Consider the following 16,142-nt stretch of genomic DNA (forward strand, 5'->3'; position numbering starts at 1 on the left):
AGGAGAGAGCTTGCCTGACCCAGTTTTCTCTCCATTGCCTGAGAGGGAGGGAGGGAGGCGGGAAGGCTTCTCTGCCTGCACCCCTGGCGTGGGGCCGGCTGGGGAGGGGAGGTCCTTCTGTGGACACTGGTTCCATCCCCTGATCCCACCTGACCCCTGGGGACCCAGGGAAGAGGGCAGAGGCCCCTCCCCTGGTTCTGCAAGCTCTCTCCAGCTGGCCTCCCCTCCGGGGCCCCTGACAATGGGGTGGGAGGGTGAGAGGAGGGAGAAAATCAGCAAATAAGAGCATCCTCACTCCAACGTTTCCTGAAGACACTTGTCTCCATCTTTGAGGGGCAGGCGCAGAGCCATGCAAATTTCAGGCAGAAAGACACCCAGCCTCCCTGCAGAAAAGTTCCAGGAGGGCCCCAGCAGTGTTAACCCTCTGGAACCTGCCCCAGCCAGCCTAGGTGGCAGCCCGTGATTGCAGGCTGGGAGAGGGGGTATGTGGAAGAGAGCGTGAAACAGGAGGCATTGGGAACGTGGAACCAAGAGCCCTCTCATATTCCCATCACCAGATAGATCAAAGGGAGCAGGGGCCCAGAGAGGTGAAGGGACTCCCCGGAGGACACACAGCAGTCGAGACTCAAACCCCGATTTCTTAACAGTTGAGCACACCTTCATCACCTTAAAGTGAGTGGGTAGGTCTGAGGTATAAGGAGAGAGGCAGGAGGGGGCAGGACTTTGGGAAAGGGAATTAGCTCTAATAAGGCAGCGACTCCAGGCTTTACAGTTTACTCTCTAGGTGTTATTATCCCCATTTTACAGATGAGGAAACAGGGTCAGAGAAGCCAAGGTCAACTGCTACTATGTAGCCGCACTGCGATCTGAGCCCAGCCGTGTCTGGCTCCAAAGACAAGGCCTTCTCCATTGTGTTATTGAGACTTCGCGGGGTCCCCTTTGGGGGTCTGGCTTGGAATAGACTTGCATTTCGGGCCAGCGCTCCTTCCCAGCCATGGTGACTTGCTCACAGGTTCTGCTTCCTGGCCTCAGGCTGCCGGGGCTCGCGGCGCCGGCTGTGGTCGCCTCCTGGGTGTTCTGAACACCAGGCCTGCCGGCTACCCTGGGGCGGCTCTGAGCACATTCCCAAATGTCCCCGAGGCCCAGGGTCTTCATTGGCCAAATGGAGACGAGAGTCACCACCTCGCGGCGGCTGTCGTCGTGCAGGTCAGGGGTGAGACGTCTAAAGCGCCCCTCACAGAGCTCAGCACACAGTGGGGGCCGGGAGGCAGTTCTTACTGCTCCAGGTCCCCCCACCTCAGATGTGTTCAGAGGATGCAGTAGGTGCCAGGCATCTCCTGCGGGACACTGGTGATCGCAAAGCTGGGACTTGTCCTCCTGCAGGGGGTATGACCTCACGGTGCCAACCTTGCTGGGTGCTTTTGGGAAAGCCATCATGTCCCATGAATGAGACGAGGATGAGGCTGTGTGCAAAACAGGAGCCACCGTCATGCCCATTTGTCACAGGAGGAGACTGAGCCTCAGGGAGGGGCAGGGACTTGTTCAGGGACACACAGCCCCAACGTGGCAGGGCTGGGAATGTGGCCCGGGCCTGCTGGACTCCTGAGGCCATCTCTTAGCCATCCCACTGCATCACCAACCAGGGAAGCCCCGTGCTTGGGGCAGCTTGTGTTCCGGGGGGGTTTGGAAGGTCACATGTGGGCCGAGGTGGTGGAGGATGGTCTCAGGCAAGAGGGACAACTTGAACCGGGCCCCAGAGGAGAGGGGAAGTGAGGCGTGGAGCTGGCGTGTTCGGGGCTGAGAGCAGACCAGTGTGGCCAGGTTGGGCTGCGCTGTGGGACTGGGGAGGCGTGTCCTAGGCTCTGATGCTCTCTCCTCTCCTGTTTTACAGTGAACTTGCTGGACACGTCCACCATTCACGGAGACTGGGGCTGGCTCACGTATCCGGCTCACGGGGTAGGTGACCAGCCGTGGGGCCAGCATCATCCTCTGTGAGCAGAGAAAGCCTGTGACTCATGCTCTTACCATCAGATAGAGCAAAAGGAAGCAGAGGCCCAGAGAGGTGAAGGGACTTACCCAAGGCCACACAGCAGTTAGAAACAGAGCTGCTGATTCCTTCCCTCCCTCCGTCCCTTTCTTCCTGTCTTCCTACCTCCTACCTTCCTTCCTTTCTTCATGCAGACCCCTGGGATTACAGAACCAGCCCTGGTGCTGGGCTCCCAATTCTTAAGTCTGAGGCCCTAGGTGTGGGATCCTTATGTCTGTGTTCTGGGCCTACAGATTCACGATGGGCTCCAGCCGGGCCTTTCACCCCTTGGGGATTGGTCCCCTCCCTCATGCCCTGCCTTCACCAGGAGCTGCCCGGGCCCCTGTTACTCTGTTCCCTAGAGCATCTGGGCGGCACCTGCCAGCAGGTGTAGCCAAGCCCCCAGGCCCCTCTGGCCTCCATGGTGACCCAGGGCTGAGCCCATCAGGTCTCCATGGGTCCCATCCTCCTGGGGAGTGGGCGTGGTAACCCCAGGACATCCAGAGACAAAGCTGCACTGCCTGACCCTCCGCTTCTCTTATCCAGACCTGGGGGCAGGGGGAGGATCCATGAGCCTGGCAGAGGCCCGATTCTGCCACTGACAAGCGGGATGGCCCTGGTGGTCACCACCTCACTCCCTGAGTCTCAGCTCCCCATCTGTGGCAAGGGATGAGCATGTGATGACCTCGTGGGCTTTGCTGTCAGGCTGAGGGGAGGTGACACCTGGTCTTGGCGCTGTGCCTGGCACCTGGTGAGCCCTTACTGAATATACTGTCACTGTCATTGTCATTAGTGTGTGTTAGGGTTCTGTGTCACAGACATTTCCTCCTGCAGGCGTGCTCAGAAATGCACCCCCCCATCACAGACGCAGGCGTGTCACGTACACGTGACTTCTCTCGCTGGTTTCCACGGCTCTGGAGACAGGGGTAATAATATTAATAATGATGGTGACAATGACATCAAGAGTGACTATGTGTGAAGGGAGTGGGAGTATTTCTTCACTTTTCATCCGGGCCATTTGTGGCTGGCTGGGGGCAGGCTGGAGCCCCCCTTCCCCTCCCTCTGGAGCAGGAAGCCGAGTCCACTGTCATTAGCCCCCATGTACCAGGCTTCAGGAAGCTTCACAGCAGGCCACATGGGCCCAAGAGCCAGGAGGGAACTCCTTTCTGCCTGAGCAGCTTAGCCCTGCCTAAGGGCAAAGGCTGGGTCCTTGAGGTGTCTTTACCTCCCTGGGCCTCAGTTTCTCCCTGTGAATTTCTCCTCTGTGTGTGCCCCAGGTGGCTGTCTCCCAGGGGTGAGCAGGGTGTGAAAGGGCTTGAGAAAGTGAGCCAGCTCTGCCAGTGGCAGGGGGCTGAGCCTTGAGGAGGTGACCGCCTGGCCGATGGCTGGGTCAGCTTTTCCCCCGAGACCCAGCAGCTAGGAAGGAGTGGGCCTGGCCCCAGGTCCTCCTCAGAACTTAGGACTTGGTTTTTAGAGTTCCTTACAAGGAATTGTAAGGGTTTTAAGCAGGTGGGGAGCATGGCTGGACTTGTGTTTTCACTGACTGTGCTGCAAATCTAAGGTTCTTTTGCTCGCAAGGTGCCATGAAGCATGGCTCAGAGTTACCTTATCCTGTTTGGGAGTTAGAACAAATAACGTATATTCACACAGCTCTGAACAGTTCACAGACATGATCTCATTTAATCCCCACGACCAATCCTGTGAGTGAGTAGGCACAGCCACCCCATTTCACAGATGAGGAAGCTGAGGCTCAGAGCAGCAAGGAATAGCTTGCCCACCATCAGACAGTTTTCAAAGGATGGACTCAAACTCCAATCGCTTGGGCCTAGAGCCTCTGTTGGGTCCCCGATCTTCTCTTTGGTCTATGTCCTCATCGTGAGAGGGTGGGAGGCCCTCCAGCATTGTCTGCTGAGCCGGGGACCACCTTCCATCTTTATGGGGGCTGGAGATTGGGCTTGCCTGGAGGGGAAAGAAGGCTGGGTGAGATCCCTGGTTCCCAGACTCTAGACCTTGAACCTGTTCCAGGCTAGCAAGTGAGGCATACAGGGCCCCGTGTCCCGGGGGTCTGGGGAGGTGCCTGGGAATCTTTGGTTTCATAAGCTTTCCAGGCAATTCTCCTGCCCAGCTGGCTAGGGAGCCTGTGGACATGGGCCTTGAGGCTCCGTGAGGTTCCTCTGATTCTGAAAGCTCTTGAAACAGCCTGGAAGCAAGGGCCATCCAGGGCTGTGTCCAGCATCAGCAGAGTGATGGGATTGTCAGCCAAGGCCTCACAGCTTAAAGGCCAAGGGTGCTGCTGGGTCTGGACGAGCCGGTACTCTGCTGCCTCTGATCAGTGTGACCCAGGCAAGTCACTTCCCTGGCCTTCACCTCCCCGTTTATAACACGGGAATGAGCACAGAGCCTGCTCCGTGCACTTGTCATCCATGAGGATGCACGAAAGGGACATTTTCCTGGTGAGAAACCCGAAGCTCTGAGAGGTTAGGCAACTCTGCTAAGGTCGGGGGACTTCTGGCCCCAGGACCCAGGCTCTTCATCAGGCCGTGCGCCTCCTTCCACATGCTGGGACCTGCTCGTCGCTTCTGGTGAATTAACGGGTGCTAACCAGCGCTGCCTTAGCTGAGAGGCACATTCTGTTGTCCCCCCTGACCCTCAGCACCCCCTGGAGTAGGGGGAAGGGGCAGGCATCAGCTGGCCCATTTCACACTTCAGAGAGGGGAGGGGAGATCCCCAGGGCTGCACAGCTGGGGCAGGGCATTCTGTTCCAGACAGAGGACAGAGCTGCAGAGCAATGGCAGGGGTTGGAGGAGGAGGGCGCAGGGGCTCGGGGGGGCGGGGTGGGGAGGTTTGCCCAGGTGGAGAACAGGGCTCATTCCATCCTTGCACCAGCCTCCAGGAATTCGTGCCACTCTGGGCATCTGCAGCAGCCTCCGGGGCTGGCAGGGCAAGGCCAGGCCATTGGCACTGGTGGAGCGGCTGGAGCAGACTCAGAGGGAGCTGATGAATTTATCCAGGTCCCTGGCAGGAAACAGATGGGGGCAGCTGGTTGGCTCTTTGGTGCTCCATTAACTGTGACAATGACTTTAACCCCAGATGTGGCACAGCACTGCCCAGAGGCCCTGGCTACAGCGTGGGGTACGGGGGGTTCCTGTGGGAGTTGGGGGTGTAGGAGGCATAAGCTTTTAGGTGAGGCTGGCACACCCTGGACCTCTTGCGCTGGGGTCCCTGGAGGCAGGCACAGGTGGGCTGGGAAGATGCCAGGTCGGCATCATGGCAGTCCCGTTCCGCTGGTGCCCTGCTGTGCCAGGCCCAAGCCAAGCGCTTGGCAGCCCGCTACTCCTTTCATCCTCTCAAGCCTCACTGAGGTGGGCCTGTCTGAGCCCCATTTTACAGATGTGGACACCGAGGGTTGAGACCACCTGCTGGCCAAGACGAGATGAGATGGAGGGGCTTTCCTCAGATGGGAAAGACTTGAGACCCCGTGGTCCCCACTTCAGCACTTGCGGGTCACTCAGAAACCCCCAGGTTCTCAGAACATCACGAAGAGTGGTTTTTACCTCCCCCATCCCCCTTAAGCAATAGAATCTCTAGTTCAAGGACGGTTGCGCATAGAGGCCGAAGAGAGAAGAGCAAGGCATTGCATCTCGGGCCAACCCAAGGCAGGGACCCAGAGCCCATCCCCTCCATCTGCTCTTAGCCTGCAGCCCCTCCTCAGGGCTCTCGGGAGTCCACGGAACTCAGCCCACTGTGACTGCTCCTGGCCAACCAGCATTCTGCAGTCGAGGAAGCTAGGGCCCAGAGAGGAAGAGAGACTTGCTCAAGGTCACACAGCAGGTTAGAGACCAAGAGGTCTTGACCTCTAACTCCTGGCCCATTTCTCAGCACGGTCTTGCACGTGAATCCTCTGCAGCCAATCTGGGCTATCTGGTGCTCGCTGAACATTGCTTATTCTTCCAGGCCTCTCGGGGGTTCTTCCCTCCCATCCGTGCAAGAGCTTCCTGCTTTAGCCTACAGGAAGTTTCCACGATCCCTTAGATGCCCACCCGCTTTGGCATGGAGCCCTCCACCACCTTGTCTGTTGGACTGTGAGGTGCTCAAGGGGAGGGAGCATTTCTGGAGTGTTCCTTTCTTTTTAAAAAAAGTTGTGGTAAAATGCATATAACATTTACCATCGTAACCGCTTTTTAAGTGTATAGTTCAGTGACATTAAGTATATTCACTGTGTTGTGTGACCGTCACCACTGTCCATCTCCAGAACCTCTTTTCATCTTCCCAAACTGAAGCTCTGTCCCCATGAAATACCAGCTTACCATTCCCCAGTCCCCCAGCCCCTGGCCACCACCATTCCATTCTCTGTTTCTGTGGCTCTAAGGACCTCATTTAAGCAGAATCATACGATATTTGTTCTTTCACAACTGGCTTATTTCACTTTGCGTAACGTCCTCAAGGTTCACCCGTGTGGTAGCATGCATCTGAATTTCCTTCCCTTTTAAGGCTGACTACTGTCCCATTGTTTGGATACACCGTGTTTTGTTTATCCAGTCATCCAACGATGGACACATTTGGGTTGTTTCTACCTTTTGGCTACCTCGAATAATGCTGCTGTGAACTTGAGTGTATACGTATCTGTTTGAGACCCTGCTTTCAGTTCTTTTGCGTATATGCCCAGAAGTGGAATTGCTGGGTCACAGGGTAGGTCTGTTTTTAACTTTCTGAGGAACCTCCCCTCTGGTTTCCACAGCAGCTGCACCATTTTACACTCCCACCAACAAGGCACAAGCGTTCCAGTTTCTCCACATCCTCCCCAACATCTGTTATTTCCTATTGTTTAGATAATCATCCTTGTGAGTGTGAAATGGCCTCTCATTGTGGTTTTGATTTGTATTTCCCTAATGATGAGTGACGGTGAGCATCTTTCTGTGGACTATTTAACCATCTGTATATCTTCTTTGGGAAAATGTCTATTCAAGTCTTTTGCCGATTTTCCACCTGGGCTGTTCGGGTTTTTTGTTGTTGAGTTGTAGGAGTTCTTTATATATTCTGGATATTAATCCCTTATCAGACACATGATTTGCAGGTATGTTTTCCCCGTTCTTTGGATTGCCTTTCACTCTGTTGATCCTGTCTGATTTATTTCTGAATCACTGGTATCTGGCCAGCACCTGGCACAGAAGCCACCACATTCAAGGGTCCCACTGGTACTTCCTTGCTGAAGGATTTGAGGCATAGTCAGGTCCACGCATTAGAAAGATCCCTCTGGCAACTGATACGAAAACTGGACCCATGGGCTCCCTGACTTACCCAAGCAAAGTTGACCCCACCCCCCAACCTCCCACCCTGGGAGTGTTTGGAGCCACCATATAGACACAAGGTTGGGTTTTGTAGCTTTGGCATCAATTCCAGTCCTGGCTCCACCACTCACCAGCTGGGTGACCTCAGACATGGGGCTTGCACCTATTTCCTCATCAATAAACTGCAGCAAATAACATTTTCTCGGAAGGATGGGGCACCTGTGGGATCACATCTCACAGTTGTGGTCCAGTAGAAGGTCAGCAACTCAAGGGCAGAGAACATTCGGTCTTCCTCCCAGGGATGCCCCTGGCCCCGTGCGCATGTGGCAGGGGTGACTGGCAGGAGAGGGCGAGGTGCTCATGCTCATTTCAGCGCTGTGCTCTCTCTGCCTGCAGTGGGACTCCATCAACGAGGTGGACGAGTCCTTCCAGCCCATCCACACGTACCAGGTGTGCAACGTCATGAGCCCCAACCAGAACAACTGGCTACGCACGAGCTGGGTGCCCCGCGACGGCGCCCGGCGCGTCTACGCCGAGATCAAGTTCACCCTGCGCGACTGCAACAGCATGCCTGGCGTGCTGGGCACCTGTAAGGAGACCTTCAACCTCTACTACCTGGAGTCGGACCGTGACCTGGGCGCCAGCACACAAGAAAGCCAGTTCCTCAAAATCGACACCATCGCAGCCGACGAGAGTTTCACGGGTGCCGACCTGGGCGTGCGGCGCCTCAAGCTCAACACGGAGGTGCGCGGCGTGGGCCCCCTCAGCAAGCGCGGCTTCTACCTGGCCTTCCAGGACATCGGCGCGTGCCTCGCCATCCTGTCTCTCCGCATCTATTACAAGAAGTGCCCCACTATGGTGCGCAACCTGGCTGCCTTCTCGGAGGCGGTGACGGGTGCCGACTCGTCCTCGCTGGTGGAGGTGCGGGGCCAGTGCGTGCGGCACTCGGAGGAGCGGGACACGCCCAAGATGTACTGCAGCGCCGAGGGCGAGTGGCTGGTGCCCATCGGCAAGTGCGTGTGCAGCGCCGGCTACGAGGAGCGGCGGGATGCCTGTGAGGGTGAGCGCGCCGCGCGGGGGCGGCCAGCGGGCCCGGGCTCAGCCCGGGAGGGGGCTGCCTGGCTGTGGGGGGGCATTGCGGGCAGCATGCGTCGGGAGGGGGCAGCAGCATCTGGGAAGAGGGGTGACCCTCCAGTGTTTCCGTGTCAGCAAATACACCAGGCGGTGCGTGCGTGTGTGTGTGCAGAGCAGGAGAGGGAGAAGACAGGGAGACACACTACAGCCAGGGGCTAGGCTCTGTGGCTGTTGTGGAGACGTACCTCCGAGGACACCTGCCGGATTGGGTGTCCAGCTGAGTGAGGGGACAATACTGTGAGCTAACTTAGGTCAGGCATCGTTGTAGGCACTTTTCACATATTAACTCATTTAGTCCTCAGAGCTACCCTATGAAATAGAAGCTACTGTTATCCTGGCTTTATAGATGAAACTGAGGCACAGAGAGGCAAAGCAACTTGCCCAGGGGCACACAGCTAGGAAGCGGCAGAGCTGTGATTTGAACCCAGAGGTCTGGCTCCGGAGTCCATGCTCAAAAGCACCGAACTTGAGTGGAGGGAAATGGCAGCAGTCCCTGGGTGTAGGAGGGCAGCATGGGGCCCCTGGGAAGGTGCGCAGGCAGGGATACCTGGGGAGCCCTGTCTAGGTGTGTCCCTGGGCCACCTGAAGCAGCCTGCCTGGGTCTGGGGGGATCTTACCCTGGGACCTGTGGGAGAAGACAGCCAAGGTCCTTGAGAAGAGGAAGGCCGAGGATGGAACAGCATGGCACCTGTTCCCATCAGTGTGCTGCTCGGGTTCCCATGCCAGAGACCAGGAGCAGGGCCCAGACCTCAGGCTGCGTGTGTGTGTCACACTTGCACTATGTGGTGTAGCGGGGTATCCCAAGCACCGGGGACACTGTGAGAGTTGGTTGGACAGACAGCTGGTGCCTCAGCTGGTTGCCCTCTGCCCTTCCGTGGCTTCCCTGGGGGGCTGGACACATGGCTGCTCAGCCACTCAGAGCATAGTGAAGCCTGCTGTTGGGACCCCTGGTCTCCTGGGGTGGGGGAAGATGTTCCTAGGCGGGGATCAGAGAGGCTGGGGCCTGGCCCCAGATAGGACCTGGGATGGGGCCCATCCCTCAGCCCCAAGCAGGCAGGAAAGACCCCTTGGTGCTCACAGGACAGAGCAGGGCACAGGCCGAGAATTTTGGGTGGTACTCAAGGTAGTTCTCTGGGATCAGGGTACTCCATCCAGCCACCAGACCCCTTCCAGCCCCTCTCTGGGGCTCTCTGGTTTCCATAAGAAGTCCTTCACGCTCCCAACTGCTAGGAGCCTTCACCTCTCGGGGACCCTAACTCCCAAAGCACCTTCTGTGACGTTCGCCTGTTTCTGGACTTGTTCTGCCCCTGTGGCCTCATTTGTCAGGCTCCCAGGCTTCCAGCCTCTTCTGGTTCCCATCACAGTGAGAAGCTGCACTTCTCAGCTCCCTGCTGGATGATAACCAACATCCCTAGTGCCTTTGCAGCTCACAAAGGGAGGCTCACGCATCAACTCATTTGTTCACTGAAGCAAGGCAGGTGTTACAGATCCATTTTACCAATGGGGAAACTGAGGCTCAAGAGGTAGCGTCACTGCGTAGGCCTCACAGCTGGTGAGAGGTGGAGCTGGGACCTGAGTCGGGTCTGTCTTGCTGGGAGCCACGTGTAGGCATTTAGCCTATCTCTGGCCCAGCCTGACTGCTCTCCCCACCAGAGCTGGCTTCCAGCACCCCTCCTGATGGGGACAATAAGGTCCCTCAACAATTTTTGAGTGTTTGCCATGTACGAGGCACATTAATAAGCACTTTCTCCTTGTCACGGCAGTTACTCATTCTGTTGAGCATCTGGTGTGTCCCAGGCATGGGAATTTAGGCACAGGGAGTCCCTGCGCTCAGGAAGTTCACACACCTTCTCATGCTTACAAAAGTCCTCTAAGCTAGGTAGCATATCCCCATCTTACAGATGCGACAAACTGAGTCCTTCAACCTAAATCACAGAGTAGGGCTCTGATCCCAGGCTGGCTCCCTCCAGAGTCCTGAACTGCTTCCTCTGTCAACAGAGCCCTCTGCCAAACCCCGCTTCCCCCCTCCCTGGGGTAATAGAACAGTTCTAACTAGTACAGCATAGGCCATAATAATCAGGCCAGCTGGTCAGTGGATCCCTGCTCAAGGTCAGTGACTGACGGCAACTCTGGGTTTAGCCAGCAAGCACGAGTGAGCCATTTGTCTGTCCAGCGTGCAGTGGGACACCCTTACCTTGGGAGGGAGACTGCTCCTCCTGACGGTGGGGTCAGAGGTCTCGGGTCCTGCTCCAGCCCCCTTGTTTGACAGGGGTGGGAAGTGGAGCCCAGAGAGGGAATGTGTCTTGCCCCAGGCCCCACAGCAAGTCAAGGGCAGGACTCCTGGTAAAAGCTCCCAAGTCCCAAGCAGCGGGACCTTCCCAGGGCTGGGAGAGGCCAAGGCCATTCCCATTGCCTGGCCCTGCTGGTGTATTAATAAAAAACAATAAAGAAATGCTAATGCGGGGTTAGGAAATTGCAGCATATTTTGAATTTTACATTTAAACCACAATGCAACATAATTATGCCAGTTGCAGGATAATTACAGGTTTTATAAAAAATATTAATTCCTAATGCACTGGAAGCAGAGAGGTTTGGGGACAGAATGCCAGTGGCAAGTTGCACGAGGAGAGACTTTTCTCACTCCCCTGAGTGGGTTTCTGGATTGTCTGTGTAACCTCCTTGGAAGAAGCAGCATGGGTCTGACACTGAGCCCCTCCAACGGGAGGCTCCGGCTGGCGGCCCTGCCAGGGGCCCCTGACCCCACCCCTCTTTGGGTGGGTAGCCCGAGAATGGTGAGATTGGGGGCCAGGCAGGAGCTGGGAACAGAGTGGGATGCCTTTCTGGGCTACGTGAGTTGTCCTCTCAAAGCTGCAGCTCCCCTCTGCCACCGACCAACCTGAGAGGGGCACCCTGAGGACGGTGGGTCCCCCTGGCCTTCTCCGTCAGGCAGTTGTCTCTGAGCGAACAGTTGAAGAGGAAGGGCTGGGCTCTGGGGTCCCGGCTTGCCCAGCCTGATCCCACCGCCTTCCTTCTAGCAAAAGGAGGGGATCCGGAGCCTGAGGCCTGCGGCAGGGACCAGCCCACACGGTGACGGCCACTCTCCCAGCCTGCAGGTCCCCTTCCCCCTGCTTTCACCCTCAAAGCTCTGCACATACGTGGCCAGGGAGCACTTGATTTCACAGAGAAGACAGTGGCGCCCAGAAGGGACCAAGCCAGTCATAGGGCTCTGTGAGGCCTTACCTGGGCTGCCCTCAGGCCTCAGAGACCCGCAGAAGGAAGTCAGAGCCATGGGGAGCCTGTCCCGTTTACCAGTGGGGAAGTGGGGGCCCGGAGAGCTGAAGTGACTGGCCCAAGGGCACACTGCTAGGAGTGGGCGATTGGGTCCCACATCTCCCAACCAGAGTGCCCCCCTCACGACAGTGCCAGGCCCCGTGACCTGTCCCCACAGCTGGCCGCAGTCCCCACCCCCCAAGTCCGGGCAGGGGAAAGACCTCTCCGAACACCACCCAACAGAGCTGCAGCCCCGAGGCTGTAGCCCTGCTTGCCGTCTTTCCCGTCACCTGGACGCAGAATACAAACCACCCTCGGAGGCCCTAATCATTTTTCTATAAATATCAGAGAGTCTCGCTTCAGAGGGGGAGCGTGAGCGCCGAGCTCTTTTGCTTTCCTGACGGTGTTTAAAATCTGATTTAGAATTAATTTCCTTTGGTCATCCACCGGCAGACACCTTATTTGTCAAGTCTCAGGCTCCTGGCGGGGGCGCGGGGAGAGGTGGTAGGGCCACAGGCAGCTGCCAGCCGGGCGGGCGGCCTGGGCAATGTGCCCTCGGCAGGGGCAGTGGCCCCGCCTGGCGCTCGGCCCACTCACCGGGCACGTGGGCTCCGGAAGCGCCCTGGGTCAGCGGGCAGGGCCGGGCCCCAGCCCAGAGCTGCTCCATCTGTCTCAGCCATTAATTCCCAGCTCTGCCTCCAGGTCTCTGGGCTCCCCGAGGCCTGGTGATTAGTATTCTTATTAAAGATTATTTTATTTTCATTGTGCAGATTAATCTGGCTTTGACACGTTATAGCCATATGGGTATTTGCAGGGCGTGTGAGAACCACCCACTGGCGAGCGGCAGGAAGGCCGGGCCATCTCTAAGCCCTGGACGCGTGTTGAGAGGCTGGTGGGGGAAAGGCCCAGGCCCCAGAGGCTCCCCACCTGGGTTTGCCTTCTGGCTCAACAGGGAGCCTTGGGCAAGGTACTCCAAAAGAGATGTATTATCGCCACCACACAGCATTGTGACTGAGTGCCAGGCATGGTCCTGGTGTGAGTTCACATGCACTCAGGTCACCCTGGCAATAGCCCTAGGAGGTGGGTCCTATTATTATCCCCATTTTACAGATGAAGAAACTGAGGCCCAACAACCTGCCCAAAGTCTCATAGCCTAGGTGAAGGGGTCAGACCAGAAGAGGAACCCAGGCAGCCTGCTCCCGAGTTTCTGCTCTTAACTGACAAGAACAAGATGAATTCTGGCCGGTAGGGACTCAGGAACTTTGGGCCATCTCGCCACGCTTCCTTCATGCCACAAATCGCACCAAGATGTCACCACATGTTTTCTGTGTGCCTGTCACGGCCCAGACAGCTCCTTGAAAGTGGGACCAGCTCTTGCTTATCTCGGCTCCATAGTAGCAGCTCAGTAAATTTGGGGGAAGGAATAAATGCAGGGCAGAATGAGCAAACGGTCCCTGAAATGCTAATCGACCTGGATCTGATCATGACAACGAGGATTACTATCATTCAGCTCAACAACGGGTTGAACAAATATTTGCTGATGAAGTGCAAAGCCCGATTCCTGGGCCCCGAGGAAGGCTCTTCCGCTTGCCCCAGGACTCTGTCTCCCGGGGCTGGCGGGGGGGGCTTCTGGGAGGAGGAGGTGAGATCATAGTGTGTCAGCTTGGAGCCCTACACCCCCAAGCTCCCAGCCCCCTGTCAGGCCCGAGACCTCTTGGGGTCTCTCCAGGTGGGAGGGAAGAAGTCTCAAAGCGGAGGCACAGTTCCTTCAGCTCTTTAGCCTGTAGGCCCCGTCCGCTCTGCGGCCTCTGAGTCTGTGAAGCAAACGTGAGGGCAGTCATTCCTCCTGGTTCCAGGTTTTCTCTCGAGCTGGGAGAATTTTACAAATCAACTTGATTTTAGCTATTATAATAAAGAGATTTTTTTTTTTTTTAAACGACATGACGTCTTTTCAAGTGAAGCTTCTCTCAAGCACCAAGTTTTCCAGAACGGGACTTAATGGATAGAAATCCCATAAACTTCCCAGTGGTCCCTGTTGCAAAGGAGGTCAGGTCCATGGTGCAGCCGGGAGCCACCTGGCTGGGTGGCATTCAGTCCTCCTGAACTCCCGGGCTCGCTCTCTGTCCAGAGCAGGTAATGGCAGGATTAGCTCACTTTGAAAACCCCTACAAGGGCTGACAACTTTTGCTATGAGGCAGACACTAGGAACGTTGAGATGAATAAGGCAACTCTGCCCTTATTCACAAGGAGCTGCCCACAAACACCTCTGGTTTAGGAGGCGAGTCAGACATACAGATAAAACAGTATAGCCGTAGTGTGATAGGTGGTGGTCCTGAGCAGGGGCTGCAGAAGTAGGGCAGGGAGTGGTGGCCTCTCTGTACGTGTGTGTGTGTGTGTGTGTGTGTGTGTAGGTGTGGAGAAAGGCTTCATTCAAAGGGACAATTAAAATGAATCTTGAAAGAGTTCAACAGGTTGACCAAAGGGATAAGCCATCCCAGGAAGAAGGCACGGTACATGCAAAGGCCCTGAGGCAGGAAGCAAACTGCTGGATGTGGGGAATGGCCAGTCCTTTGGTTTGGCCTGCAGGTGGGGAGGGAGCCGTGACACTGGAGGAGGCTGCAGGAGGGCTTCAAATGCCAGGCATTGCTGTTCAGGCCCTGGGGAGCCCGTGAGGGTTTGAACGTGCAGTGATGGATCCACGTGTCATTTTAGGGAGCTCCTCAACCTAGAAAGTCTCCACTCCCTGCAAGGCTGACTTGTTCTTATTCTTTAGACAAGACTTAAATATCATTTCCTTCTCCAGGAAGGTAACTCCTCCCAGCACTCACCCTTTGCCACATCACCCACTTTATTTCCTTCCTGGAGGTGATCACATCCTCATTTACTGTATGTCTCTCCCTCAAAGAGGCTGACTCCCTGAGGGCAGAGACCGTGTCGATCTTGTTCACGGCTGTGCCTCTGGCGCCCGGATCAGTGCCTGGCACAGAGTAGGCGCTCACGAATGCTGCTTGAATGAACGGCAGTCAGGCCGGCAGGCGGGGCTGGGGAGGCAAGGCTGGAGGCCGGGACATCCAGGTGAGAGATGATGCAGATGTGGCAGAGGCGAGGGAGAGGGTCACATACAGGACAGGTGTGTCCCTGTCACGGTGACAGTGACGCAGGCTCTGGGAGGGGTGGGAACCTGAGATTCTGGGTAGTCGTTGCTTCGGGAGCTTGGAAAACAGAGTCCCAGGCCCCACGCCTGGCTCTTCTAACCAGGTGGCCGTGGTGGGGCCTGGAATCTGTACTTTTATGGGGGTCTTATCACCTGGGTCTCTTATCCGGTCACATTGCCATCCACCCCATTCCCTTCCAGCTTTCGTTCCTCCCCAAGTCACAACCCTTGGGTGCTTAGCCTCTTGACCCCCACATCTGAGGCAGGGTCTCACTCAGGGACCGGGGTCCTGTGATGGACAAATAGATTCAGGCTGGAGACAGGCCTGGGCAGGAAGGGCCCCTGGAGGAGACGTGACTCTGGTTTGAAGAGGCTCTTTCCTGGGCCGACTTCGGGGCTGGGACTTGCCTCAGCTCTGCCCCCGCTAGCTGTGCAAACCTGTGTAAGTCACAGGCCCTCTCTGTGCTTCAGTCCCTCCATCTGCCAATGAGGGTGGGACCGGGTGATGCTCAGGGTCTGCACCCATGTCCCTTGGGAGATCCCGCTGGAAGGCCTGGGTCAGAGTGAGAGCTGTCCCGGGGCTGGCCAGGGTGGCCCGGCTGACTCCTCTGAACCTGCCTTGTCCCCTGCAGCCTGTGAGCTGGGCTTCTACAAGTCAGCCCCTGGGGACCAGCTCTGTGCCCGCTGCCCTCCCCACAGCCACTCTGCAGCCCCCGCTGCCCAGGCCTGCCGCTGTGACCTCAGCTACTACCGCGCAGCCCTGGACCCACCATCTGCAGCCTGCACCCGTGAGTACCGCCCTGAGCCCCAGAATCCTGGAGACCAAGACCGGGCCAGGACCCCGTGCTCCCAGGACTCCAGAGAACCAGTGCTCCGGGGGTGAGGCAGGGACAGGTGGCTGTCTTGGACCAGGGGCCAATATAGGGTTGGGGGGTGACCCTAACTCTGACTCCTCAGGGGTGGCCTTGACCTCTCTGGGAGGGGATCCCTACCTCCTGTCCTATATCACCTGTCACCTCTCCAGGGACATCTTTCCTTCCTTCCCTGTCTTTCCTCTCTGCTTCAGAGGGCAGATGAGAGGAGGCTTTGGTCATCTCCTGACCCGGCAGTGATACTGATGTCCTGGGAGCTGGGGGGTGGGCAAGCCAGAGGAGGCCCCCGAGCGCTGTCATCCCTGATGGACCGTTCAGAGCTGCCTTAGTGTGTGGGGGCGTGTGCATGCATGGGTGTGTATCAGGAATATGCACGGCTGCCTGCTTGGATGAGGGCA

The 16,142-nt window shown here is 56.9% G+C and overlaps 1 protein-coding gene across 5 annotated transcripts in view; it reads left to right on the forward strand.

The window, feature by feature from the left end:
• EPHA8 (EPH receptor A8) overlaps positions 1-16,142 on the forward strand; it is a 45,729-nt gene that overhangs the window by 14,132 nt on the left and 15,455 nt on the right. For all 5 annotated transcript variants that reach the window (XR_003517976.2, XM_027583061.2, XM_027583078.2 and 2 more), the window contains 3 exons: positions 1,892-1,956; positions 7,711-8,374; positions 15,505-15,660. Coding sequence is in view for 4 of the 5 variants with exons in the window: in XM_027583061.2 (XP_027438862.1) it covers positions 1,892-1,956; positions 7,711-8,374; positions 15,505-15,660 (885 nt within the window). In the remaining variant the exon portion in view is untranslated. The remainder of the gene's footprint in view (positions 1-1,891; positions 1,957-7,710; positions 8,375-15,504; positions 15,661-16,142) is intronic.

This window comes from Zalophus californianus, chromosome 4, assembly GCF_009762305.2.
Source record: "Zalophus californianus isolate mZalCal1 chromosome 4, mZalCal1.pri.v2, whole genome shotgun sequence".
Taxonomy (NCBI): domain Eukaryota; kingdom Metazoa; phylum Chordata; class Mammalia; order Carnivora; family Otariidae; genus Zalophus; species Zalophus californianus.